The sequence below is a fragment of the Chlorocebus sabaeus genome, chromosome X, assembly GCF_047675955.1.
Source record: "Chlorocebus sabaeus isolate Y175 chromosome X, mChlSab1.0.hap1, whole genome shotgun sequence".
Lineage (NCBI taxonomy): Eukaryota > Metazoa > Chordata > Mammalia > Primates > Cercopithecidae > Chlorocebus > Chlorocebus sabaeus.
The window spans coordinates 49,770,684-49,796,724 of NC_132933.1; the positions used below are offsets into that span (position 1 = coordinate 49,770,684).

The window sequence follows — 26,041 nt, forward strand, 5'->3', positions numbered from 1 at the left end:
GATCTTTCCTCCCATGAAGCTGACCCTGCTATGATCTCAGCACTCAGAGATCCAATCTGGCACACAGGAGGTGGGACCCAAGACAATGGACAGGTCCCCAGGGGCCCATGCCTTCCATTGGCTAAGAATTCCAGATGACGGAGTGTAAGGCCGCAGACCTAAGGGACAAGGGAATAAAAACTGCTTTCTCATTTTTCCTTATTACCATTACCTCATGCTGGCCTCTCTCTGTGTGTCAAACTTCTTGTTTGACAGAGAGAGATGCAGAGGCACTAAGCTTGAGGAAATATTCCTGCCCAGGATGCATCTTTTAACAACTGTTCACTTATTGCCTATAGTGTGCTAGGGATTTGGTGGATGATGTGTCTCTGCTCTTCAGGGAGCTCGAGATAGTAGGGGAGACAGGCAAGTAATCTGGTAATGTGACAGTGTGACAGAATGCTGCGAAGGTGAGCGTCCTGTGGGAATACATTGGAGAGTCTCCTACCCTAGACCCAAGGGACATGGGGGCAGCTCCGGAAGTCTTCCTTGACAAAATGACAACAAGACTCAGTCCAGAAGGGTAAGAGTGGAGGGAAAAGTACTTTGGATAAAGGGAACAACATACAAAAACAGCAGGAAGCTGGAAAGACAGAACAGGCAACTCTAGATGCATCAGTGGGACAAGCAGAGTGACCAACCTTGGGCTGCAGCCTGAGAGCAATGGGGAACTGTTGAAGGAGGAGAAGTGACATGATGAGTTTGCCAGAGGAAGTGAGTTGCACAGAGGAGACAAGAGCCACCCCCTCCCCGCCCTAGCAAGGAGCTCTGCCCTGGGAGGTTCTGTAAGGCTCAGTTCCTGCCCGTGGAGTGGGGATCATGATGCTTAAAGGAAACAAGGAGAGGGGGTGAGCAGGTGAAAAGGCAGCTAAAGACGTTTTAGGATATTTTACATTTACTGACCATATAGGCATTATTTGAGACTTGTAATGTTCTCAGTCCGAACTCCAAAATCTCAGCTCCCCTGTCAATATTTCAGTGTGTATTTAAAATTCTCTTCTTACCCTTTCATTTATGATTTGAAAATTTCTCTTCCTTAATAATAACACAGCCAAAAGGGAGCTGCTGCACAGGTTCCACCCATGGCTGCCTCATTATTAATCCTTCCATATAGCCAATAGGCCATGTGGAGGAGCTTCCAATCCCCTCAAACCTTCTCTGGCAAGGTTGAGGAGGCCGCAGTCAGCTGCGGGATTGACCCTCGGAAGGTGGCACAGACCCCTCCCCACAGCATGCAATCAGAACTCCCCAGAGCTGGCGGGAGAGTTCCCCCTGAGGGAGAAATGAAAACCCTTGGCTTCTCACTGTTGTTGTTTTGGAGGAGAGTGTGAGAGAGTGAAGATACAGGGGAGGTGGAAAGAGAAAACCGGGGATGGAGAGAAAGTGAGGAAGAAAGAAGAAAGGGAGACAGACACAGAAAGTGAGACTCAGAGAAGAAACAGCAAGGAAGATTGGAGATGGAGATGGACAGAGGGTCCATGAAGGAAAACTTCAGGGAGAAGGGGAGGAAGAGAGGAGTAGAGTGAAAAAAAGAAGATAGAGCGAGAGGAAATGGGGGAGGGGAGAAGTCTCAGAGGTGTTTAGATAACACACTGGAACTTTTGAGGAAGGATCAGGCAGGAGAAAATGGAGCTTCCAAAGCACCTGGTTGCTGTAAGCAAATGTGCAGGAGGCAAGGGAGGAGGCCAGCCCACCCCTCTGCCTCTGTCCTCCATCCAGGGCTGAGGGCCGCTAGGTCACTGCTCTTGACCCGCTGCAATTCCTCTGAAGCCTGCAAAGCCTAATGTGTCCCAGCCCTGCTCTGCCTCTCTGTCCCTTCCCATGAGCCAGGCTGGGGAAGGAGAGTCTGGGAGGAGGAATTCTGAGAGCTATAGAGGACCCCGAGAGACGACCTGAGGGAGGAAAGCAGGCAGGGGAATGGCTGCACAACTACAAGGGCGAAGTGGGATGGGGGCAGGTAGACAGACGAACGGACAGACAGACTGTCAAGCAGGCAGACCGCACCTGAGGAGGGTTCCCAAGTTCCTCTGTATCATGCATCCTCTGTGCCTCTGTCCAGAGAGTTGGGGGAAAGCTGTCCCTACCCTCAGCCTCTTCACTTTCTCTCTAACCTGAAGCTGTCAGCTTGAGAATACCTGGTGGTGCTGCCTAAACCCTCTCAGGTCTTTTTCCCCCTGGTAAAAATCATTAGGACTTTACTGCTGGGCTCCAGCTTGGCTCCAGGATGAAAGGAAAGCTGGTCGGGGGTGGGAGGTGGGGGCGGGGGGAGCAGGGCCGCTTACATGTCCTCCTGCGGCTGGGGAGTTAGAGGTTGGACAGAACACCTCCGGCCCTCCCCAAGCAGCCACGGCAGCCCAAGCTCCTCCCCGGCACACAGGCAGGCTCTGAACCCCACTCCAGCTGCTGCCGACTGTGCCTTTAAATTGCTGCTTTCGGAGGGTGCATCTGGGGGAGGTGGGAGGCAGGAAAACATCTTCCTACCGGTCTCCCTCCTCCCTCCCCACCAAGACTCTTCAGGGTTTAGAGAGTGATTGCTGCCCAGAGAGAGTCTTTTCCAGCTCCCGGCTGGCAGGCTAAGGCCCTCCGGAGCCCAAGGCAAGCCCAAGCAGAAGCCAGTAGGGTTATCTGTGTCAGGATCATTTCCAGGGGAACAGTTCTGGCCCCTGGCAGGTAAAGACAGGCCAGAGGAGAAGAGGCAGAAGAGGAGAGAGAGCAGTCTCTTTGCGAGCAGCCCAAGTTGGAGAAAGGCTCTGTACTTTTGGCGTTCCTGCAGGGATATCCCCTCTCACGTTGGCAGCCAGGCTGAGAAAGGGCTTCAAGATCCCCGCGGAATGACAACTCTTGTTCCTGCAACCCTCTCCTTCCTTCTCCTCTGGACCCTGCCAGGGCAGGTCCTCCTCAGGTGAGCTGAGTGGGGGTGAGAAGGAGGTGCATGCAAACACTAGCCAAGGGGAATGGGCAACCTGGGCATCTGGCACACTTTCCTCTAAGTTTGCACAAAGCCCACAGTCTGGAGGGCTTCAGGGGAGGACATGCCCTCCCCCCCGTTAGGACCCCAAGAGCTTCTTATTAGAGATGTCAAGGCCCTGGTCATGCTGGGAATGTTTCTGCACAGGTGGAGGTTTCCTAGGCCTGGGTAGGGGTTAGGCAACTAAGCCCCAGAATGGAGGGTGTCTGTCCAGCCGCCTAACCCTGTTTCCCTATCATCTGGGCCACACACTGCTGAGATCGCTAAAAATGACAGAAACATCTGTCATCAACAGAAACGTCAACTGCCAGCCCAAGCGGCTTCAAGTAGCAGGGGTTTGGCCCAAGACCACATCAGGATGGAGCTGGGCTAGACATTCTTTGGCCTTCTGCAGTCACCCTGCTTGTGCTCACTTGGTTGCTCCCTATTCCTTGAGGGGGAAAAGGTAGCAGTCACTTCCTGGGCTTGCAGGAAAGACATCCTTTGGGCTCCCTGTAAATGTTCCCCCACCAACTGCCCCTTTCTCATTAGACCAGGAGCCAGCCTAGGTTGGCAGGGTGAGTTGAACAGGAAAGATGGCTGTAGCCTGGGCTGACCTGGTCATAAGAGGAGTGCCTCCAAAGGTGGAGGGGGTCAGTGCCACTACAGCATACTCCTCCTCCTCTTAATCCAGAAAACGTCTCAGGGCTGCTTGCCTCTGCGAAGCCTCCTGCTCCACTGTTTGCAGACACGTTGGCTGGCAGGCAGGCAGGGATGCAGAGCAGGGCAATACACTTCTAAAGAGTGAAAAGCAGCTCAAAGTGGAATGGCAGCACAGCTGGGGTTGACAGGAGGATGCAGGCAGAAGGGGGCACCACACTGGGCCTTGCAGGCCCTCCAGGAGGGGAGGCTGCCTCAAAGCCCAAGCTCCAGTAACAGCGTTCCCACTGGGACTTGGAAAGCAGAGGCAGTTAGAGCAAAACAGGCCCTTAGAGAGTCTGGAGTCCAAGTCCTTCATTGTACATATGGAAACTGAGGCCTAGAGATGGGGAGTGACCTGCCCAAGGTTGCTCAGCTACCTAGCACCAGAGTTAGAGTTCTCTCCCTGTGCTGCCCCAGAACCTTGCATGAGAAAGATTGTCAGCTCTGGATCCTCCTAGGTCCTGCAGGTGTTTAGGACTTTCCGGGAATGAAAGACAGGAGGGAGTGGCTGCACACTGTGACTGCTCTTAGGTCCTCAGACAGGTTAGCTCCAGAAGAGGGAACTGCAACAGGGGCTGGGGCCCAAGATTGCTAAGCCCATAGCCTGTCCCAGGATACTAGGTCTAGGATTAGCAGGAGAGGTGACCTGAGAGTGGGGCTGAGGACAGTGGGGAGGGTCCAGTTTCTCCATGTGCAGGACCATGTGGCCTCCCAGCAGGCAGGTGGCAGATGGCCAGCAGCAGCAGCACCTGGCTAGTGTGGACATCTTGTGGTGAAGTCACAGACTTCTGCTTGCTCCAGCACCACCACCAGCCTCCTTGGATTTTCAGAGCCTGCCTCTGTCCCCAGGGTAAGGGCTTCCTCTTGCTTAGAAGATTCAAGGAGGCAGGACGCTAGAAGGTCAGGGTGGGGCTGCCACTGACCTTCCCCTACTTTGGCTCCTTGGCAGCCCACCCTGGGCTGCCTGCACCATAGTAATTGTGATAGATAGAGCTAGTTTTGAAGTCAATAGCTCTGGATTTGAATCCTGGCTTTACCACTCACTAGCTGCATGATCGGTGAAGCATTCACCTCACCTTGGTGATCCTCAGTCTTCTCATTTATATAATGGGGGTAATCATAATACTTAGTCGAGAGGACTAATGTGAGAACTAAACTAGATAGAGTGTGTAAAGCATTTAGCATGGTGCCTTAGCTATTTTTATTATTCTATTGGTCACTGGATGGTACATGGATCTACTGGGAAAGAGGAGCCCACTGGCTCAAAGACGACTAGTCCGGCCGGGCGCGGTGGCTCAACTCTGTAATCCCAGCACTTTGGGAGGCCGAGGCGGGTGGATCACGAGGTCAGGAGATGGAGACCATCCTGGCTAACCCGGTGAAACCCCGTCTCTACTAAAAAATACAAAAAACTAGCCGGGCGAGGTGGCAGGCGCCTGTAGTCCCAGCTACTCGGGAGGCTGAGGCAGGAGAACCGCGTAAACCCGGGAGACGGAGCTTGCAGTGAGCTGAGATCCGGCCACTGCACTCCAGCCTGGGCGACAGAGCGAGACTCCATCTCAAAAAAAAAAAAAAAATTAAAAAAAAAAAAAAAAGAAGACTAGTCCCCAGCAGGACAGCAGTTACCCCGCTGCTCAGTCCCACAGTGTGGCAGCAGCAGTGACAGTGGTGGAGTCGGCTATAGAGCAATGACAGCAGGCAGGAGGGAGCAGGAGGTGCCTGGCCCAGCCTGGAGTCCAGCTGAGCTCGGCCCTGAGCACTGCTCCTGTCCCCAAGGCTTTGCTGAGCTCCTAATCCCTAGTTTATCTGTTAACTGGCAAGTTGGTAAGTAGGCATATGGAAGGGGCTTTGCTGCTGTTAGAGGAAAACCTGTTAGGGGAAAAGGGGACTGGCTTCTAAGCTATGCCAAAGCACACTGGCTCCTTCCTCAAAATCAAGCTGTTAGCAGGGAAAATATGGGAGTTGACCTCAGCATGTCTACCCTACTGGGAGGCTTTTCCCCATCCCTAGAGGCCTGCCTCCCCACCATAGTTACCAAGACTAGTTCCCCTGCCTGCAGTGGCATGGCTCTTAACTAAAACGTAGCTCAAACATAGCTTCCTGCTGGAGCACGCGCCAGAAGCCAAAACTCCCTCTTCAGATGCTGGGTCCTACTTCCTGAGCAGCCCAGCATAAAGCCCAAGCAACTGAAGCCAACTCTCAAAAATAAAAGTTGTCCTTGAGCCCTTCCCATCCTTGACTAGGCTAGACGGGCAAAACTTTGTAGTAGCCATATCATTTCCCGCAAGACATCACTCATTGAGTGTTTTCCAAGTACCTTCAGAAAGAGAACACTGGATGAGGCCTCAGCCTAGGGTATGAGTCTTGACCCTGTCACTAACTCTGAGACTTTGAACAAGTCATTCTTCCTTTTGAAGCCTCAGTTTTCTCATCTGTAAAATGGGAATAACAGTCCTCACCCCCATCTCACTGAGAATTGGGAGGGTAAGAAGATCTACTGTCTGCGAAAACACTTTTCTAGTACTAACAGGTAGGCTGCTGTGTTGATTTATGGCTGTTTTTGTTCTCATTTTGCAAATGGCACCCAGAGACCCATCATCTTCTATCCTCCTGCCTGAGGGGTATGGAAACTGAGAGTCTGTGATAAATGCAGTACACAACTGGCCTCAGACTTTTTTACCTCTCCTGTCCAGGGTGGCCTTGGCAAAAGAGGAAGTCAAATCTGGAACCAAGGGGTCCCAGTCCATGTCCCCCTCTGATTTCCTAGACAAACTTATGGGGCGAACATCTGGGTATGATGCCAGGATTCGACCCAATTTTAAAGGTAAGAAATCTTCATCCTATAAAAACTCCTCCCTCCCCACCACCTTTGGCAGCACACTACCCAGCCAGCCCCTATTGCCTCCCCTAAGGAAAGGAGGCTGGAGGTCCAGGGCTAGGGCTAGTTCTAACAGCTCAGAAGGAGCCTCCCTACCCCATTGCCCATGGGCGTGTGTAGCTGGCACTGATTTCTCCCAGCAATGCCCTGGCCTGAAGCTCAGGGAGGGAGTTCTGGAAGCTGCTCCCAGCCTCCTGGAATGCCCTGCCAACGGCCTATGCTTTGTTACCCTCAGGCCCACCCGTGAACGTGACCTGCAACATCTTCATCAACAGTTTCGGCTCCGTCACTGAGACCACCATGGTAAGGGATCTCCCCACTCCCCACTTCCAGCCTAGTGTGAGTGGGAGGAGCCCACCAGATAGCAAGCTGGCATCTTTTGCCATATCAGCCCAAGGAAGGCTCCTTCTCCAGTGAAAAATGCCTACTGCCTGAGATATGCTTCCAACACTCCTCCTCATGGCCCTCCTGCCCATACAGGCTTGCTGGGCCCCTGGGAATGGCAATGTTTCTGATGGGCCCATATCTGCACCCTCCCAGGACTACCGGGTAAATGTCTTCTTGAGGCAACAGTGGAATGACCCACGCCTGTCCTACCGAGAATATCCTGACGACTCTCTGGACCTCGATCCCTCCATGCTGGACTCTATCTGGAAGCCAGACCTGTTCTTTGCCAATGAGAAAGGGGCCAACTTCCATGAGGTGACCACGGACAACAAGTTACTGCGCATCTTCAAGAATGGGAATGTGCTCTACAGCATCAGGTGCACCGGGTGGATGGCCAGGAGAAGAATTTAGATGAAGACTGAGGAGTGGGAGGAGGGCTCCCTTGTGCTGTGATGGGCCCCAGTAAGCCGAAGTCATTTCTTTCTTACTGTCCCCACTAGGTTGACCCTCATTTTGTCCTGCCCAATGGACCTCAAGAACTTCCCCATGGACATCCAGACCTGCACGATGCAGCTGGAGAGTTGTAAGTGTCTCTATAGAGTCACAGAGGACCTGGAATAACAGTGAGTTAACCCGACCTCATGACATCACAGACGAAAAGGGCTACTCAGAGTTGGGAAGAACTTACTCAAGCACACCCAGCCAATTCTTGGCACAGATGAGGCTAGAAACCAGGGCTCCCTAACCCCTAGAACAGTGTGTTTTTCATCCCCACACTATTTGCTGATCTGGCTGTTCCATGGGGCTGGGGAACAGGAAGGCATCAGCCTTATGCACACATGCGTTTGTGCTGTTTTGGAGGGCGATTTGAGCGGCATCTTCTCTGCCCAAAGGTGTGTCCCCTCTCACAGTGCCTGAAGTAGTTCCACCTTTACTTCCCTTGAGTTCAGGCATTGAAGATGCCTATAAAAATGCCAGAGTGGGCAGGGTGGGGGCACTCGTGGAGCCCTGGTTCCCCACAAACACAGATACCTTTGTAGAGATGTAGAAGATGACAGTTCTAGGCACAGGACAGTGCCTAGAATGAAGAGGTCAGCCAAGGGCTCCTCTGTGGCAGGGGTGCCAGCCTGGAGGGGCTGCCCAAAGTGCAGAGGAACCAAGGATGACAAGGCTGGGCCATCACTTATTTCCACTCCCTCCTCATCTCCTGGGTCGGGGGAGACTGTTAGATCTGGAGCCATCCACTAGATGTTCCCAGAAGAAGGCTTATAAGGCTATTTCCAGCATAAAATAACTGTAATGAGTAGAATGTGTCTTGTGTGGTCAGCTCTTTAGAGTTCTTAAACCACTTTCACACCCGGGCTCTCAATATCCCTTCATGGCAACTCTGAAAAGTGGGTAGAGCAGCTACTATAATTCCCGTTTTACAGAAGGGGAAGTGACTTATCCAAAGTCACAGAGCTACTCTGGGTCAAGGCCCAACACTGGATGTCTGTGAGCCTTGGTGTTTCTGCTCCCATCTCTACCTGACATGTGCAAATATGGTCATATACATGGCATGAGCCCTCATGAACTGCTATGTATGTGTGAATAACTTGGCATGTTCAGATATTAGCTTTAAATTTGTCCCAACTCAAGGCCCTGGCTAGGATCTATGGTATGCACATTGTCCCATGCATGACTGGCAGGATATAAATAGCTGTCTCCTCCCTGAGGTGATGTGGCAGAAGCTCTGGCTCTGAGGCTAGCTCAGCTTAAGACATGTGTTCGGTACACATGCTTACTCCCCTGGGCTTGAGATATGGCAGGAGGCTCCTAGCTGGGTTCCTTGACATCTTTCCAACCCTCTTGACCTGCTTTCTAGGTCTGCCAAAATAATTTCTCTTTGGGCTTTTCTCAAGCTTGAAAACAGGGTAGGAGTCTATAGTCTTCCTGATTTACCTGCCCACTCAGGATGGGCCCGTGTGACAACTGACCAAGTGTCCTCTCCAGAAAAGTTTCCCTTTCCATGATAAGCATGAAGCTCCTAAACCCCAGACCTTACTCCTCACCTGTTCTCTCCTGCCTGTTCTGATCCTACCCCTACCCCCACCCAACACCCACACTCTGCAGCCCTCTGCCATCTCTGTCACTTTCAGTTGGCTACACCATGAATGACCTCGTGTTTGAGTGGCTGGAAGATGCTCCTGCTGTCCAAGTGGCTGAGGGGCTGACTCTGCCCCAGTTTATCTTGCGGGATGAGAAGGATCTAGGCTATTGTACCAAGCACTACAACACAGGTAAAAACCAGGATCTTTATTGGCTGTGAGCCACAGGAGAACCTTCAGATGTGAGGCAAGGGGACAAGTCAGCTGGCCTCTACCAAAGGTTCAATTTATGTCAGATATGGGGCCAGGTGCTTCATATAACTTATCTATTTGTGATAGCAATTATAAATTACCATTTTTCAGAAAGGGAAAACTGAGGTTCTAAGAAGTTAGTTAAATCAAGTGTCCAAGTCATATAGCTAGCAAATGGCAGATTTAGAATTTAAATCCAAGCCTTCTAACTCCAAAGTCCATGTTCTTGTTCCTGTCGCATGCTGCAGAGCAAACGACAGTGGGTGTAAAGTTTCCCACTTTTCCTGGGGTCAACTTTGTGGGGAAGCAGGGAATCCATATCTGGTAATAGGGAGTGACTATGCTGAACCCAGAGGGAACAGGCCTGAGGTCAGTGGCCAGCTTACAGTCCACACCTCCCACTGTGCCACCACTGCCAGCTCTCAGGAACTTCCCAGGTGTGAAATGTCAGCTAAGAAGTGGAGAAGGACCGGGCGCGGTGGCTCAAGCCTGTAATCCCAGCACTTTGGGAGGCCGAGGCGGGTGGATCACGAGGTCAGGAGATCGAGACCATCCTGGCTAACACGGTGAAACCCCGTCTCTACTAAAAAATACACAAAACTAGCCGGGCGTGGTGGCGGGCGCCTGTAGTCCCAGCTACTCGGAGGCTGAGGCCGGAGAATGGCGTAAACCCGGGAGGCGGAGCTTGCAGTGAGCTGAGATCTGGCCACTGCACTCCAGCCTGGGTGACACAGCGAGACTCGTCTCAAAAAAAAAAAAAAAAAAAAAAACAAAGAAGTGGAGAAGGGCTGCTTTCCCAGCCTGAGCATCTGCCCCCCTGCAGCTTCTCTAAGAGTTGCTGGCTCCACATTTTCCCTGACAATTTGTCTGCACGGAGCTCTGATCCTGAAATAGAGGCAGCAGTCTGAAGAGGGGAGATCCCGGGTCCCTTCCATGGTGGGCTGATATGTTTTGGGTACTGCCCCATGAATATGGGTGTGCATGTATGTGGGGGTGTGGGGAGTGGGAAGAGGAAAAGGCCATTGAATTTAGAAAATACAAGGGGGAATGAAAATTGATACAAACTTTTTGGAGTAAAAAAGTTGGCAATCTGTATATAGATCAGTGGTTTTCAAACTTTGGTGTTCATTATATTCCCCTGGGGAATATATTAAATATATTAAAATGCTGGCTCCTGGGCTCTACCTCTCAGAGATTCTGATTATGGTTACCTATTCTTGGAGTGATGCCCAGAAATCTGCATTTTAACAGCATCTTGAGGATTCTGATGCAGGTGGTTCAGCGAACATGCTTTGAGAAACTTTAGAAGCTAAAATTGTTTTTCTACTTATTTATCCAGGAATCCTACTCCTTGAAATGTATTATATGGAAATATTCCAAAATACTGCATTGGCCTTTGACCCCAAGGGGGCTCCTGGGTGGCTGTTTATATTAGCAAAAACTTGGAACTGTTTTAAATATCCACCAATAGGGCAGAGGTTAAGTAAATTACATAGTGTGTCTGCTTAGTGGATTAGTATGCAGACGTTAAAAGGGATGGTTAACAAGGTGCTTATATCAATGTGTGAAAGTACAAGTGAAAAAAGGTAAGATTCAGAGGTATAAATACAGAATGATTATATTATGGTAAAATAAATAAACCAAAAGCATGCATTTAAAAACTTTGGGTGGAAATAGCACTAAATGTCTCTAAAGTAATGTGATACAACAGATAAAAGCAAGAAGTTTGGAGGCAGATAGAGCTGAGTTTGGATTCTGGCTCCATCATTTACTAGTTGAGTGCCCTTGAGAAACATAATTTAATCTCTTCATGCCTCCATATTCCTATCTGTAATATGAGAGATAATAATTTTACTTGCCCCAAAGAGTTGCTATAGGATTAAATGAGATAAAGTATATGAAGTCAGGTCCTTAGTAGTATTCATAAGCATAAATATAAGCTTATGAATATTATTATCCCTTCTCTACTTCTCATTTTTTCTATACTAAACAAGTTTTAATTTTGGAATTAAAAACAAAACTGCTACTGCAAAAAAAAAAGAAGAAGGAAAGAAGGGAAAGAAAATATGGGTACCTAATAAAGGCATGTCATGACAAGAATCCCGGGGTGGGATGAAGTGAGGTGGATTCAGGGAACAGTAAGAGGTCACAGTATCATACAATGTGTCAAAACCATAATCAGTCATTGACGAAATCACCGGCTTTGAAGAATCAAGTAGGCCTGATAAGACTAGACCTAGGCCAGAATAAAATAACAATATATGCATCTTCTCCTTTTTGCTTGGATTATCCTGAGCCTCTGCTTCCAAGAGAAGCTCTGAGCTAGTATTTTCTCAGCCCTAGGGCCCTGGAAAGCAGAGTAAAGTGAAGGTTGCCAAAGGAGGTGGAGCATTGGTTGGTGTGCCTGGGCTAATGCACTTTTTGCTGGTGGAATAGAATGCTGCAGCCTGATGCTCTATGGGAACCTGCTCCCCGCAGTCTGGAGCTGGTCTCTGTTGGGCGGTTTTCAGATGTTTGCTATCCGGCTCTTCTCACTTGCTTAAGACACAAGCAGTGTTTATCCCAGTGAATTGCTGTTGCTAGAGAGCTTCTGGGGCACTAGCAAGCACAAGCATGGCTGCTGAGATCTAAGTGGAGTCTAAGCCAATTGCTTTGTTAATAATGATAATAGTAACAGCTACCTATGTGTCAAACACCTCAAATACATTATCTTGTTTAATTTTTCCAATAGCCCAGTGATGGAGTTGGTATCACTACTCTGTTTTACAGTCAAGGAGACTGAAGCTCAAAGCACAAAGTCACACAGTGGAAGGTTCAGGATTCAAACCCAGGCAATCTGACTCTGGAGCCCTCCTGCTCCTTATCCTCTTGCTGTGCCGTCTTGTGAAAGGCCTTCTCCTGGAAATGAAAGTGCTGGGAGCAAAAGGCCAAGTCTTTGATGGTGGTTCTGAGAGCTTCCTTGGTATATACATCTGGCATTGCCTGGGGCCATTGTGAAAGGCTCATTCATTGGCCCAGCTGAGGTGCCCAGAGGCTGGTCAGCAGAGGGCTGCCCTCGTCCTGTCCTAATCCCCTTAGGCTCAGCTACAGACTGGGGACCTGGGGCCTGACTCCTCACCTCTGTCCTTGCAGGGAAATTCACCTGCATCGAGGTAAAGTTTCACCTGGAGCGGCAGATGGGCTACTATCTGATTCAGATGTACATCCCCAGCCTACTCATCGTCATCCTGTCCTGGGTCTCCTTCTGGATCAACATGGATGCTGCCCCTGCCCGTGTGGGCCTGGGCATCACCACCGTGCTCACCATGACCACCCAGAGCTCTGGCTCCCGGGCCTCTTTGCCTAAGGTGAAGAGACATGCAAGGGAACTTGCTTGCCATAGAGCACCCCATTTCCCATTCATCCCAATGTGCCCTCCTGCTCACCATTTACCTTGGATTTAAGGTTGAGAAGACCCACTGGGCAAGAACTGGTGTCCTGCATTCTCTCTCTCCCTGTAATATACTGCGAATAACATTGTTGACAGTGTGGAGGCTGGGGTTAGGGATGCTATCTGCCTAGGGAATGAGGAGAGACAGTGTCTTACTTTGACTCTCTTCAGCAAATATTAGCATGTCCAAGGTCAAAAGATCCTCAGCAAGTAGAAAGTCCTACTCCCTCATGATACAGATGAGGAGAATATAGCCCAGAGTGGTAAAATAACCTTCTTAAGATCATGCCTTGTAAGAAACAACCAAAAGAATATCAGAGTTTTGAACCAATTTCTGTCTTACTGTATCAGAAATTAGAAGCTATCACAAAGCGCTCTAGAGACAGTATCCATTCTTTTGGGATGAGAAAATTGAGGTAGAAAATAGCAATTAAAGTCAGTGGACTCCAGTTGTCTGGGCCCGGTGATGTTTTGATTACGCAGGAAGATTTGTGCTGATGGGACTGGGCACAGATTCTCCCTGTCTCATGTCTTCATGTAGGGAATTTAGAGGTCACCTCAAAGTCCTTACAGTCAGCAAAGCTCTGAACAAATCAGGGAGCAACGCCATTTATTCATTCAATAAATATTTATTGAGCATGTACTATGTACCAGCCACTGAACTTTGTCATGTAGAAATAACAGGAAGCAAAAGCAACACAGTTTCTTGTGGATCTTACAATGAATATATTCCCTCTTGCACTGATTTGTTGGGAACCAGGCCCTATGATCTCCCATCTCTCAGTGCTTGTTCCTAAGAAGACTTTTTACTGGGGGCTTACACAGCAGGTAATTTCACACATCCATGGTGAATTTATGAATGTGCTACATGGCTGGGAGTAGGGTAGTGATTAGGAATAGGAGATTGGGGTCAGCAGATCTGGGTTTGTCTCCCAAGCTCATCATCTACTAATAATTTACCTTAGGTAAATTCCTTAACCTCTCAATCATCTTGCCTGTAACATGGGAATAAGAATTTTTTTTTTTTTTTTTTTTTTTCTGAGACGGAGTCTCGCTCTGTCGCCTGGGCTGGAGTGCAGTGGCCGGATCTCAGCTCACTGCAAGCTCCGCCTCCCGGGTTCCCGCCATTCTCCTGCCTCAGCCTCCCGAGTAGCTGGGACTACAGGCGCCCGCCACCTCGCCCGGCTATTTTTTTGTATTTTTTAGTAGAGACGGGGTTTCACCGTGTTAGCCAGGATGGTCTCGATCTCCTGACCTCGTGATCCACCCGTCTCGGCCTCCCAAAGTGCTGGGATTACAGGCTTGAGCCACCGCGCCCGGCGGGAATAAGAATATTACCAGTTCCGGCTGGGCGCGGTGGCTCACGCCTGTGATCCCAGCACTTTGGGAGGCCGAGGCAGGCGGATCACGTGGACAAGAGTGCGAGACCAGCCTGGCCAACATGGTGAAACTCCATCTCTACTAAGAATACAAAAAAAAATTTAGCTGGGTGTGGTGGCGTGTGCTTATAATCCCAGCTACGTGTGAGGCTGAGGCAGAAAAATCGCTTGAACCTGGGAGGCGGAGGTTGCACTGAGCCAATGCACCACTGCACTCCAGCCTGGGCAACAGAGCAAGACTCTGTCGAGAGAGAGAGAGAGAGAGAGAGAGAGAGAGAGAGAGAGAGAGAGAGAGAGAGAGAGAGAATATTACCAGTTCCATAGGGTTATTGCAAAATATAATATATTAACACACAGGACAGTGTTTGGCACATAATAATCGCTCAGTAAATGTTAACTATTGTTATAATTATCAGGTGTCAGGGCTGAAAAAACTGAGTGATGAATCTGGGGCTAAAGCAGCTGGTATCGTCCCTAATTATTTTTGAGTTGTCAGAAACCCTTTGAAGTGGTCCGAAGCCCTGTAGGGATAAGTGGTGACAAAACTCAGATCAGAATCACATGTCCCAGGAAACGCTGTTAGAGATCATTTTCTGTAAATGTGTTTCCTAGATGGACAGGGATATTGACAAGGCTCTGAGAGGCAGGCTGGAGTTAGGCAAGGGCTACACGGCCAGACCAGGCTGTGATGGTCGTGTTTTGATAATGGTCTTGTAAGGAGACCAGAAGCAGAAAAGTAGTTCAGACCTAAGAACCCTGCCCTAGTTTATTACCTCTGCCACACAAGGTGATTCATCTCTAAAGCAGGGAGGTACTGAAATTTATGCCTTATTCTTGCCAAGAGAACTTCCTTTTCTGGTTCCCTCCTATGAGTGAACATGATCCATCTGCTCCCAGGAATCATTTAGTTTCCTTATTTGGAAAAAACAGTCTTTGTTGGAGGGTTGTTTGCAGCATTTGGTACCACCTTGTCAAATTTTAATGACTTCTTCATGGCCTCATTGGCCAGTAAGCAAAATATCCAAGCCTGCACCGTGAACTAAATAGCCTCATTATCCAGCCCCTCAGAGCAAGGGACTCAGTAAGCCAGGGACTGCCTGCTGACTCTGGAGTTTGTGTAACATTAAGTTTGGTGGGGGCCGCATGAGGTCAGTCTAGGGGCTTCCAAAAGCCACACTAATCTCACACCCCCTAATACAACTCTAGTGTCCAGAATGAGAGTGGCAGAGGCTTACTTTGTAAGGGAACTCAGTTGGAGAGACCATTTCTCATGTTCCCAGGAAACAACTGTTACTTTGCCTTTATGGTGCCACCAAAGGCACTGATTACCATCTCTTTGCTGGGCCTTTGATCCCCTCAACTGCAGGGAACTCAAAGCAGGATGGAAGGACTAAATGGAAGTTTCTTCCAGAGGCTAGGAGATTAGACCTAAAGTTGCAGCAGGGAAGGAGCCACTTCTGTCCAGATCCTATCATCTCAATGGCCTATAGCTATTGGGGCAGGTAGTGGTAAAGAGGGTAGGTAGACAGCAAGCAGAAACCAGCAGATATGCACATCACATGTTGCTAAACCGTCTATCTGTTCATTCATTCAAAAACATATTTACTATAGGCCAGAAACTCAGCTAGGCATTGGAAGCAGAACAGTGATTGAGATAGAAACAGTCCGTGCCATCGAAGAGCTCACAGTCTAGTTGAGGGAATGGCCAGGTATGTGATGGATGCTAAGAAGTTGTAGGTAACCTGAGCACATATAGCAGGACAACCAACACAGACTGGGATGATTAGGGAAGGCTTCCCAGGGGATGTGGTATCTAAAGTGAAAGCTGAAGGATAAGTAAAAGTTATCCAGGTAAATGAGAGAAAGGATAGAGGAGATTGGCTCTTTGGGAAACTACAGAAATAGTTTACCACAGCAGATTACAAGGGGTGTGATGAAATGAACAGGTAGGCAAAGGCTAGATATCATGATAAGGGGAGCATAGACTGTATTATAAGGGTAATGGAGAACCACTGAAGGATCATGAAGGGGAGTGATATAATCAGATTTACATTTTGAAAACAACTCTGGCTGCTGTTTGGAGAACAGATTGGAGGTGGCAAGAGTAGATGCAAGGAGGCCATTCAGAAAACTTGCAACCCTTCAGGTGTGCCAGAATAGTGAGTGGACAGATTCCTGAGTTTTTGTTTGTTTTTGTTTTTGTTTTTTAGACAGAGTCTCACTCTGTTGCCCAGGCTGGAGTGCAGTGGCACGATCTCAGCTCATTGCAACCTCTGCCTCCCGGGTTCAAGCAATTCTCCCACCTCAGCCTCCCTAGCAGCTGGGATTACAGGCATGCACCACCACACCCAGCTAATTTTTTGTGTTTTTAGTAGAGACGGGTTTTGGCTGTGTTGGCCAGGCTGATCTCAAACCCCTGGGCTCAAGTGATCTGCCTCTCGGACTCCCAAAGTGCTGGGATCACAGGCATGAGCCACCACGCCCAGCCAAGATTTTCGAGATGTATTATTAACACACTTATCATTAACAGGACTTTCTTCCTAGTGCTTAAAGTGTCTTTTCCTTTGATGGTCTAAGGACCTTCATGGCCATCCTTTTATAATGATGAGTAATTACCTCATTATTGATCTTGCAGGTATTTGATATCCTTGGGGGCACTGTCAGACTGAGGGATGGTGAATGAAATAGGATGCCCTCTTAGTAAGTGGCAAAGTGGCAAAATGGAGACACCAAGGGATGCTTCATCAGGGGTGTCTAGTAACCCACTGCCACTATCTCAGTGACATTGCCCTAAAAGAGTTAGAGCAGGATTTTTCACCCTTAGCACTCTTGCCATTTGGGGCCAGATAATTCTTTGTTGTGTGCGTGCATGTGTGTGTGTCTGTCTGTATGTGTGTCTGTGTGTGTCTGTGTGTGTCTGTATGTGCCTGTATGTGTGTCTCTGTGTGTGCATGTCTGTGTGTTGAAGGCCAGGCAGGGAGCTGTGTACTGTAGAATGTTTAGCAGCATCCCTGGCCTGTACCCATTAGATGCCAGTAGCCACCACCTCTTGCAAAATTGTGCCACCAAAAATGTCTCCAAATATTACCAGATGTCCCTGGCGTGGGGCAGAGTTGTCCCCAGTTAAGAATCACTGAGGTAGAGGATTTATTTATCCAGTGAAACTTGCTCCTTACCTGGGATCTGCAGCACTCTCACTTCCCATCATAGCAGCGGCTGATGAAAGAAGTGGCCTGTCCGAAATTCTGTTCTTGCTGGGGTGCCCTATGTGGTGAGCTCAGCAGCTGAAAGCTATGTAGCAGGTAATTTGGTTGAGGAGATGAAAAGATCTAAACCTGAGCTCTGTCCCTCACTCCTGGCCCCACCCATCTGCAATGCCTGGAAGAGGCCAGAAAGTGGGAGACAAAAGTATTTGGAGGCTGCCAAGGAAAGTAGTGAGGGGAGAGTACAAGGGACTGGATAGGTGGATGCCAACCACATCTTGCAACTAGCAAAGCATCCTTAAAGGGGTGGGTGGTGTTCCCTCAGTATCCCTGCCCTGTTCTCTCCAGGGTGAGAGATGAGGCCCCAGCTCACTACTGAGCTAAATTCATCAGCAAAGCCTTTCCAAAAGAGCAACAAGGAAAACCACAAGACCAGGGGAAGAACAGGGGTGGAGGAAGGAACTCCCAGTCTGTCAGTGAGACCGCAGCCTAAGTAAATGGCAATGCCACTGAATTGAAAGCCCAGAACATCCAGGTCCTAGTGCCACCTTCTCACTGGGTAATCTTGGCTAAGACCCATCTGCTCTGGGCCTTAAGTGTCCTCATGTGTCTCACATTGGTATTGTGAACCCTGCCTGACCAATTACCACTGAGGCTGTGAGGACCCTAGGAGATAACAGAGGGAAGACAAATGCAGTGTTCATGCTCATTACTGTTTATTGAAAGAAAAGAATCAAAAGAAGCTCAGAATGAAGACAATAATAAAAAGCAGAAGCAAAAGTTCAAGAAGAATAAAGAAAGAAAGGGAAAGAATTGTAGGAAAGAAAAACTTGTAGAGGTAGAGTATGGAGAGTGCAAAGAGGTGGAGTATGATGGGCAGTCCTATCTTTTCCATCTGGGCTTTCAGACGATGGGATATGTCGTGGAAAGCTTCTTTAAACACCAGAAAAAATTCAGGATAAAGTTCAAAAAGAGCAGGCAATCGATAGGGGTTGGAAATCGACTCAGTAGGCCATGGAAGGACTTCAAGAAGGTTGATAGTTCTGTTGTTGGATGTTGCAGGTGTCCTACGTGAAGGCAATCGACATCTGGATGGCTGTGTGTCTGCTCTTTGTGTTCGCTGCCTTGCTGGAGTATGCTGCTGTCAATTTTGTTTCTCGTCAGCATAAAGAATTCATACGACTTCGAAGAAGGCAGAGGCGCCAACGCATGGTGAGTACAACTAGGGAGGGGCCCACTGCCTTTCTCCTTTGGACTCCTTTCTCCCTACTCCTCCTCCCCACAAACCAAGACCCACCCCAGAGCTGCAAGGACTAGACAGGCAATCAGAAACCCTGGGTGCAGTGGCTCGCGCCTGTAATCCCAGCACTTTGGAAGGCCAAGGCGGGTGGATCACGAGGTTAGGAGTTCAAGACCAGTCTGACCAACATGGTGAAACTTCGTCTCTACTAAAAATACAAAAATTAGCCGGGTATGGTGGCGGGCACCTGTAATCCCAGCTACTCAGAAGGCTGAGGCAGGAGAATCGCTTGAACCTGGGAGGTGGAGGTTGCAGTGAGCTGCAATCACCACTGCAATCCAGCCTGGGTGACAGAGTGAGACTCCGTCTCAAAAAAAATAAAAATAAAAATAAAAATAAATAAATAAATAAATAAAAAGAGATTGCTTTGAGAAGTAGTAATTGCTCCCCCCACAACCTGGAGGAAGGTAGCCCAGGTTGTCATACACTAATTGGTAGTTAAGAATTCAACAGTCAGGCATTGGTGCCTTTCTAGGGGAGCATTATAAGAGGGCCCCCATAACTAAGTTGGAATTGAGAAACCACCACTTGCCTGTTCTGACTGTTGGATTTCTTCTTCTTGATCTTCATTGGGTTCATTAGAGTTGTTGGGCTTGGGTTGTTGTTCTTCCTCACTCTTTTCTGTTAACCTCATTTCTTCTACAGTAAAGTGATCACCTGGGGAGATATAAAAGACATCTTGTCGTCATGACAACAGAGGCAGTTTACCCCCAATTGCCCAGACAATAGGTGCTAGGTAAGTTGTCATGACAACAGAGGTGCCTGGGCCAGCCTCACAGAAGCAAGTGTCCAATTATGAGCAAAGCTGAAAGGCTTGCTGAGCTACCTACTGGTTGCTTAATCATTAGAGACACAGAGTTCTGGTCTGTCTTCAGCTCTGACTCCATGTTTTCTGTCTAATCTGGAGGCTCTAAAGCCAGAGAGGCAAGAGCATAATGACCTCTGGGGGATGGGAAACAATGCTTTGAACCTACTGTTAAAATCCTGACTCTAGCTTGTCTGGATCACACTAGCACAAGGACTGTTCTCTCCTCCTAACACACCACCTTCCACCTCAGCTGCTCCAGGGGCACCCCTACCATATGTCCGCACTAAAAATATCTCACAAACTACAGCCTTGGTTTCATGTCCCTTGCTAAGGTCCCTTTCTGCTGAGGGCAGGGCTCCTGTCTCATCTAGTGGTTTAAATTTATCAGTCCCTGCCCTTTAGTCCTTTAGTTGGTCCCTGGGCAGTATGCCCTCTAGTGGACTAATCCACAACTACATGTCCTGGAGTAGGACTCATTCTTCAAGAAACCTAAAAGCATTTCCTAACCCATACCAAGGGTTAGGAAAAAAAAAAAAATATATATATATATATATATATATATATACACACACACATACACACACCTAGCAGAAGGGCAAGAAAAGGACACTCCATTTTCTAAGCTAACTGTCCCCACCCCCTCTTTAGCTGTGTCGAACAAATCTGCCTGCAGGTACCAAAATCTTATATTTATAGGAGTTTTGATCTTGGTGCCTTCTCAATGCCTACCTTGGGGAAAAAAAAAGCAGACTGCCAACCAATCCAGAGTCCTTTCACCAGCTAAGTTGCCTGTATGGATGTCCCAGCAACAAAAAGGCTGCCATCGTTACTGTAGAGCTACTCCAGGTTGACACTAGTCCCACCTCCTTTCCTGAACTCCTGCAGCCTGCAACTGCCTACAGCCTGTCCCCTCCTGCTCATATATATAGGCTGATCCTGAGCTCATAATGGCCTCTGTCATGACCAGTGCTCAATTATTACAAAGTTACAACAGCAGCCTGGGCCTTGCTTAGGACTCTGGGGCCTGCCTGAAGTGGGCTGAGGTTTATTATTAATGTGAATAAAACTGAAAATCAAACCCATGTCCTTTTTGAGTCTTCTAAAGTCACTGCTATCCCAGGACCTGTAGCAGGAATTTTGGAGGCACCAAGCAGGCTGAAAAAATTGATGGAGAGTTCATCCATTTATAGAACCTCTGTCTGGGCCCTACTGTTCCAGCTAGAGAAAAAGAATTCTTCAGTCTGAGAGGGCAGGGAGAAAATCCATGTGATCTCCAGGGAACCCTTAGCCGAGAGTCAGTTAGGAGTGTTCTAGGAGCCAGCCAGCCATTCACGTCTTTTCCTCTCAACTCTCTCCTCAACCAACAACTCCATAGCATGGTGGCTCCCTTTCATGTCACTGCCTAAAGTGGTTTACTTTTTACCCATGCGATCCTGCACTGTCTTCCCAGCTAGTCCGTAAACTTCCCCAGGAAAGGGAAGCCCTTTTTCATTTCCTCAGCAGGTCTTAGCACCAGGCTCTGGCCACAGCAGTCACGTAACCCAGCTCACCAGCTTTCACAGGCTGATTGGAGAGGACTGTCTCTCAAACTGGACAGAGCAAAAGCTTTGCCATGATCAATAGAATAATTTGATAACTGGAAGAAATTTCAAAATACTTCCCAGTCCTCTCAAGGGCTTGGTCCCAGAACCCTGCCCACCTCTCTTCATCCTCCAGCACCCTCTTCATTCCCCATTCTGTAATCTCCTTTTTTCTAGCCCCTCTCACTTCAATACATATCACTCTTTCCCATCTCCACACTTTACCTCCTACACTGTGTATTCCCTCCTTAGCATAGTTATGAGATATCATCCCTCTCTAACTTCTCAGTCCTTCTCCCCTACAGATAGCCAGGAAAAAAAAAAAAAAGTTCTATTTTAATAGGTATGTAAGTCACAAAGTGGTATTTAAGGTTCCAATGTCCCTTTCCAGCACACACACACCACACAAAAACACCCCTCAGAATTTGGCCTAAAGAGAGAATACCCAAATGCAGGATGCCCCACCCCTGGATTTCAAGCCACTCATCTTTGCTCCCCCAGCTACAACAGGTACAATATGTTAATATCATAAAAAGCCAAGAGCAGCTTACTCTATTGGCCGTATTTTCTCTCCCGTGTGAAATGGCTTTTTCCAGCCTGGGAAATGTGTCCAGATAATTCCCTTTAGACTTACTATGATTGGAGAAAAGGGAAAATAGTTGGATCTATAGAAACAGAAATAGCAGTTGGATCCAACTTTCCCCCACAGAGCTTTTTTGCCAACATCCTTTGCTTACATCCTCTAGCCGGGGTGGGGCTCAGGGAATCAGGTTGAGTACTGGGGAACAGGGTTATCTGAAGGACCCTGAACTGGAAATCAAGGGAGAAAACCATTTTACTTACTCCCCTCATTTTAAAATTATTGCAAAATATTTTGTTTGCCTCTGGTTCTTCACCTCGCAAATGGGTCCAGCACAACCTCCCCTGTCAGAATAGTCTTTATGATGACAGGTCAGCTTCTAGTCATGTCATCATCAAGGGTTACTAGGACCTGCAACACCAACATCTCATACACAAAGCCACTTTTCTTTTTTTTTTTTTTTTTTTTTTGAGACGGAGTCTCGCTCTGTCACCCAGGCTAGAGTGCACTGGCGCGATCTGCACTCACTGCAACCTCCGCCTCCTAGGTTCCAGCGATTCCTCAGCCTACTGAGTAGCTGGGATTACAGGTGCCTGCCACCATGCCCAGCTAAATTTTGTATTTGTAGTAGAGAAGGGGTTTCACCATATTGGTCAGGCTGTTCTTGAACTCCTGACCTCGTGATCTGCCCGCTTCGGGCTCTGAAAGCGTTGGGATTACAGGTGTGAGCCACCGTGCCTGGCAAAGCCATTTTTCAATGTGTTGCTATAGCTGCAGAGGGCCCATGATAAAGACCCTGTGGTGTCCCTCTAACTGAGAGGGACAGAGTGTTTAAAATCTACTTTTATCCACATTTTGCATATATCTATGTCATACCTATACAATATACACATATCTTTTTCTTACAATTTATAATAAATACCTCAGGTAGCCACAGGATGACCAACTCTTCCTGATTTGCCTTGCACTTCCCCAGTTTCAGCCCTGAAAGACCCAAGTCTCAGGAACCCTTTCCGTCCTGGACAAACTGAAGTGACAGTTTGCATCGTCCTCCAAGGGGCCATTGCACTTCAGGTGATTTCTTAGATACCTGAAATTTTGACTCTAAAACCATGAATACTTTAAGAAATTACCACCATCTTTGAAGGAAGGATTTCTCAACTCTGTCCTTTAGAAGTAAATAAAATTAGGTTTGTTAGGGTTGCATATAAAATAAGACTAAATAGGTTGTGAATGGGGGCCTGAGGGCCTCATATAAGTAAAGCTCCCTCTATTGACACTCAGAGGTTTTGGTTCTCTCTCTCTCTCTCTCTCTCTCTCTCTCTCTTTCTCTCTCAACTTTATCTTTCTGTCCCTACTTCCTGGCTCCCAGCTGTGTTTAGCTACTAAAGGTTGTCAGCTAACTATTGGAAAATGGACTTTTGGCAGTCTGCCGCATTACTTAGTGCTTATATAAAATTTACCCCTCACTGGGCATCTGTTTGTCATAATGCACACATTATATATGGATGGAATGTGCCTTGGGTAATAAAAATTACCCTGGATGTACTGACCCCTGTGTCAAATTTGCTGATTTGCAGAGTAGCACACATATCTGCAATAAAGTGATCAGCTTTATCCTAATTTGGATAACTCATTGGGTTATTTAAAACTTTTGGAATTTTCAGTTGTAAGTTGAGATAAATTTTCAAAGATACGATACAAAAGGGGAATGAATTCTGAAGCTTTTGAAAGTCATTAAAGTCGAGTTTACTAAGACTGAATATCTCAGCTTCACTATCTAATAGTTTTGTTGTTTTGTTTATTACCAGTCAGAGATAACTTGACATTGAGATGTCCTCTCACAGTGGCTGGCACTTCGCTGGATTTTAGGTGGCTCTAAATGATGTTTTGCATTTTACATGGGTGGCTTGGAGCCTATCTGCAATGGAATCATAACATACACCATATGTAGCACATATAGCTGCTTAGCATACATCTATCTCATGACTAGTGTTGTGACCATAAAAAGCATGCAGTGGGCCTGTGTACCCTAGGCACCTTGTCTGCATAACATCCCCTATGAGATATTGATGTGTGGTCTGTTCTCTATCCCTCTGCCTTTGAGCTTTGACCTCAAATTCTGCCTTTTCTTCCTTGTAATTCCAGGAGGAAGATATCATCCAAGAAAGTCGTTTCTATTTCCGTGGCTATGGCTTGGGCCACTGCCTGCAGGCAAGAGATGGAGGTCCAATGGAAGGTTCTGGCATTTATAGTCCCCAACCTCCAGCCCCTCTTCTAAGGGAAGGAGAAACCATGCGGAAACTCTACGTGGACCGAGCCAAGAGAATTGACACCATCTCCCGGGCTGTCTTCCCTTTCACTTTCCTCATCTTCAATATCTTCTACTGGGTTGTCTATAAAGTGCTACGGTCAGAAGATATCCACCAGGCTCTGTGAATAGAGTGGGAGCTATAGAGTCCTGCTGCTGGCCTCCTGCTTCCTCCTGGGTGGGCTTTCTCCCTCAATTAGACTCCATTAGGGCTTGGACAGTTTCTTCCTGATCTCCCACTCAGAACTTCAACTACCAGTCCCAAAGCTATGTGGGCCTATACTGCATGGTGCCAATGGTGGCTGTACTTAAAAAGATGGCTTATCTACCCTAGTCCATATTTTCTCCATACTTTCCCACTTCTCATGAGACTAAGGTTTGGCCACATTCCTGGGGCCAGGATGACCTTCTTCTCTTGCTGGAGCCTCTCTGTTTTCCAATACTCCAGTGGAGAATATTCAGAACACTGCTACTAGATTCTGGCATTTGTCATCTTAATCTGCACCACTTCTCCCCCTGCTACCTCCCATCCAGAGCCTGGCCATTACTCTGTCCTCTGTCCCTCCTGCTGCTGATTCAAATGGGGAGTTTTTCCTATCCACAAGTACTGCCCTGTGGGGGCCCAGTCAGGTTTCCTCGCAGTGAGAGGAAGGCAAAGCCACAGGTTCCCCAGCTCTTGACAAGGTTGGAACAGTCATAGGCTGCACTGGGCTAGCGACTATATGGCCCAACAGAGAGGTGTTCAGCCCCAACAGAGAGGGGCTCTTGGAAAGCCCCACACTTTGTCTTTATCCCTTTTCCTATTGCGCTTGTCTGCTCTTTCCTGTTCACTGAGATATTCCTCTTGTCTGTCTCTTAGTTTTGAGGAGCGCATTCTGAGCTGACCAGGGTAGCTGGTCCAGAAATTACTGTCAGAATTGGGGTAGAGACTTTGGGCTCTCAAAAAGACTACCCTTCCAGGTCCACCAGAACATTCTGGTCTCAGAAATATTCGTTCCGTTTCCTAATTAACTAGCATGGTGGCAGGGTCTGTTGGACAGCTGGGGAGTGTAAAAAGAGAAAAATACTTGTTCTTTAAGAAACTTACTTGATGATGCTAGAAAACTTTCGAGAAAAGTGAGCTCCAAGGTAGTGGAACCCAGGAGGAGTAGAATAGAGAAACTATTCACAGAGTGTCTTTTGCTGGCTGGGCTTTCATTTGTTTCTTCTTTCTCTCCAAAGTCTCTATTTTCCAGGGCCCCTGATTTCCAACGTGGTCCTTCATCTCCTTTTGGTGAGTAAATGGTGCCACTGCAACCTTGTTAAGGATAGAATGGGCTTCAAGTTTCCTGGGGAGGAACTAGGCATGTAGAGGACCCCTATACTAGATCAACATTGATTTGACCAACATCAGGGTAGCAGGTGTAGAAGTTAAAGAGCCATAATTCAGAGTTGCTTCTTCACCCTTCTTGCTCCACAAAGAGAAGCAGTGAGTAGGTGTAGAAGTCAGTTGAAGCTACCAGAAATGCCAGAATAGAGAGGGTTGGTGTGGAAAAGCCCACTTCAGGCCTGACATACCACTGGGACATGCGGAAGCATGTGCCTGGCACACTGAGACCTTTGAAGTGACCAACTGTGAGCAACTGAAACAGGAAAGATTAAAGTATGGAACTGACACTGGAAGAAAGAAGTGATCAAATGATCTCTTAGACATCTTGTCCTTTTCCCTGAACCTAGAATAATTAAGCACATAAGTCCAGTCTTTCTCTCTCTGCTTCTCTCTTTCTCTCTCTCTCCTTTTCTCTCTCTCTTTCTCCTTCCCTCCCTCCCTCCATATGGTGATCCAAATTGAAAGTCAATAAATCCAATGGTGAAAGCAAATCCTATAATCAAACCAACAGCTTGACTTTGTCTTTATCCCTTTTCCTATTGCGCTTGTCTGCTCTTTCCTGTTCACTGAGATACTCCTCTTGCCTGTCTCTTAGTTTTGAGAAGAGCATTCTGAGCTGACCAGGTAGCTGGCCCAGAAATTATTTTTATTGGCAGTATTATAACTCTGGTGCCAAGGAGATTTAAAACAAAATAACTGGCATAAGGGAGCAGATAGAATTGAGAAGCGCAGAAAACCCCTGTTTTCCTATTTCTGCCCAGGTAGTGCCAATCAATGAGAGGCCACAAG

The 26,041-nt window shown here is 47.8% G+C and overlaps 1 protein-coding gene across 2 annotated transcripts; it reads left to right on the top strand.

Annotated features, from left to right (window-relative positions):
• Nucleotides 1-2,579: 2,579 nt before the first annotated feature.
• On the top strand, nucleotides 2,580-25,756 carry LOC103232415 (glycine receptor subunit alpha-4). Of its 2 annotated transcripts, XM_007992416.3 has the most exons (9): nucleotides 2,580-2,941; nucleotides 6,382-6,512; nucleotides 6,802-6,869; nucleotides 7,107-7,330; nucleotides 7,454-7,536; nucleotides 9,092-9,232; nucleotides 12,425-12,639; nucleotides 18,367-18,516; nucleotides 23,721-25,756. In XM_007992416.3, exons 1-9 carry the CDS (start codon nucleotides 2,871-2,873, stop codon nucleotides 24,009-24,011), a joined length of 1,374 nt encoding a protein of 457 aa, XP_007990607.1. In that variant the 5' UTR covers nucleotides 2,580-2,870; the 3' UTR covers nucleotides 24,012-25,756. The 2 variants fall into 2 exon arrangements, with proteins under 2 accessions (XP_007990607.1, XP_072869599.1); XM_073013498.1 differs by lacking the exon at nucleotides 2,580-2,941 and having other exon boundaries at nucleotides 6,417-6,512; nucleotides 23,724-24,179.
• Nucleotides 25,757-26,041: the final 285 nt, after the last annotated feature.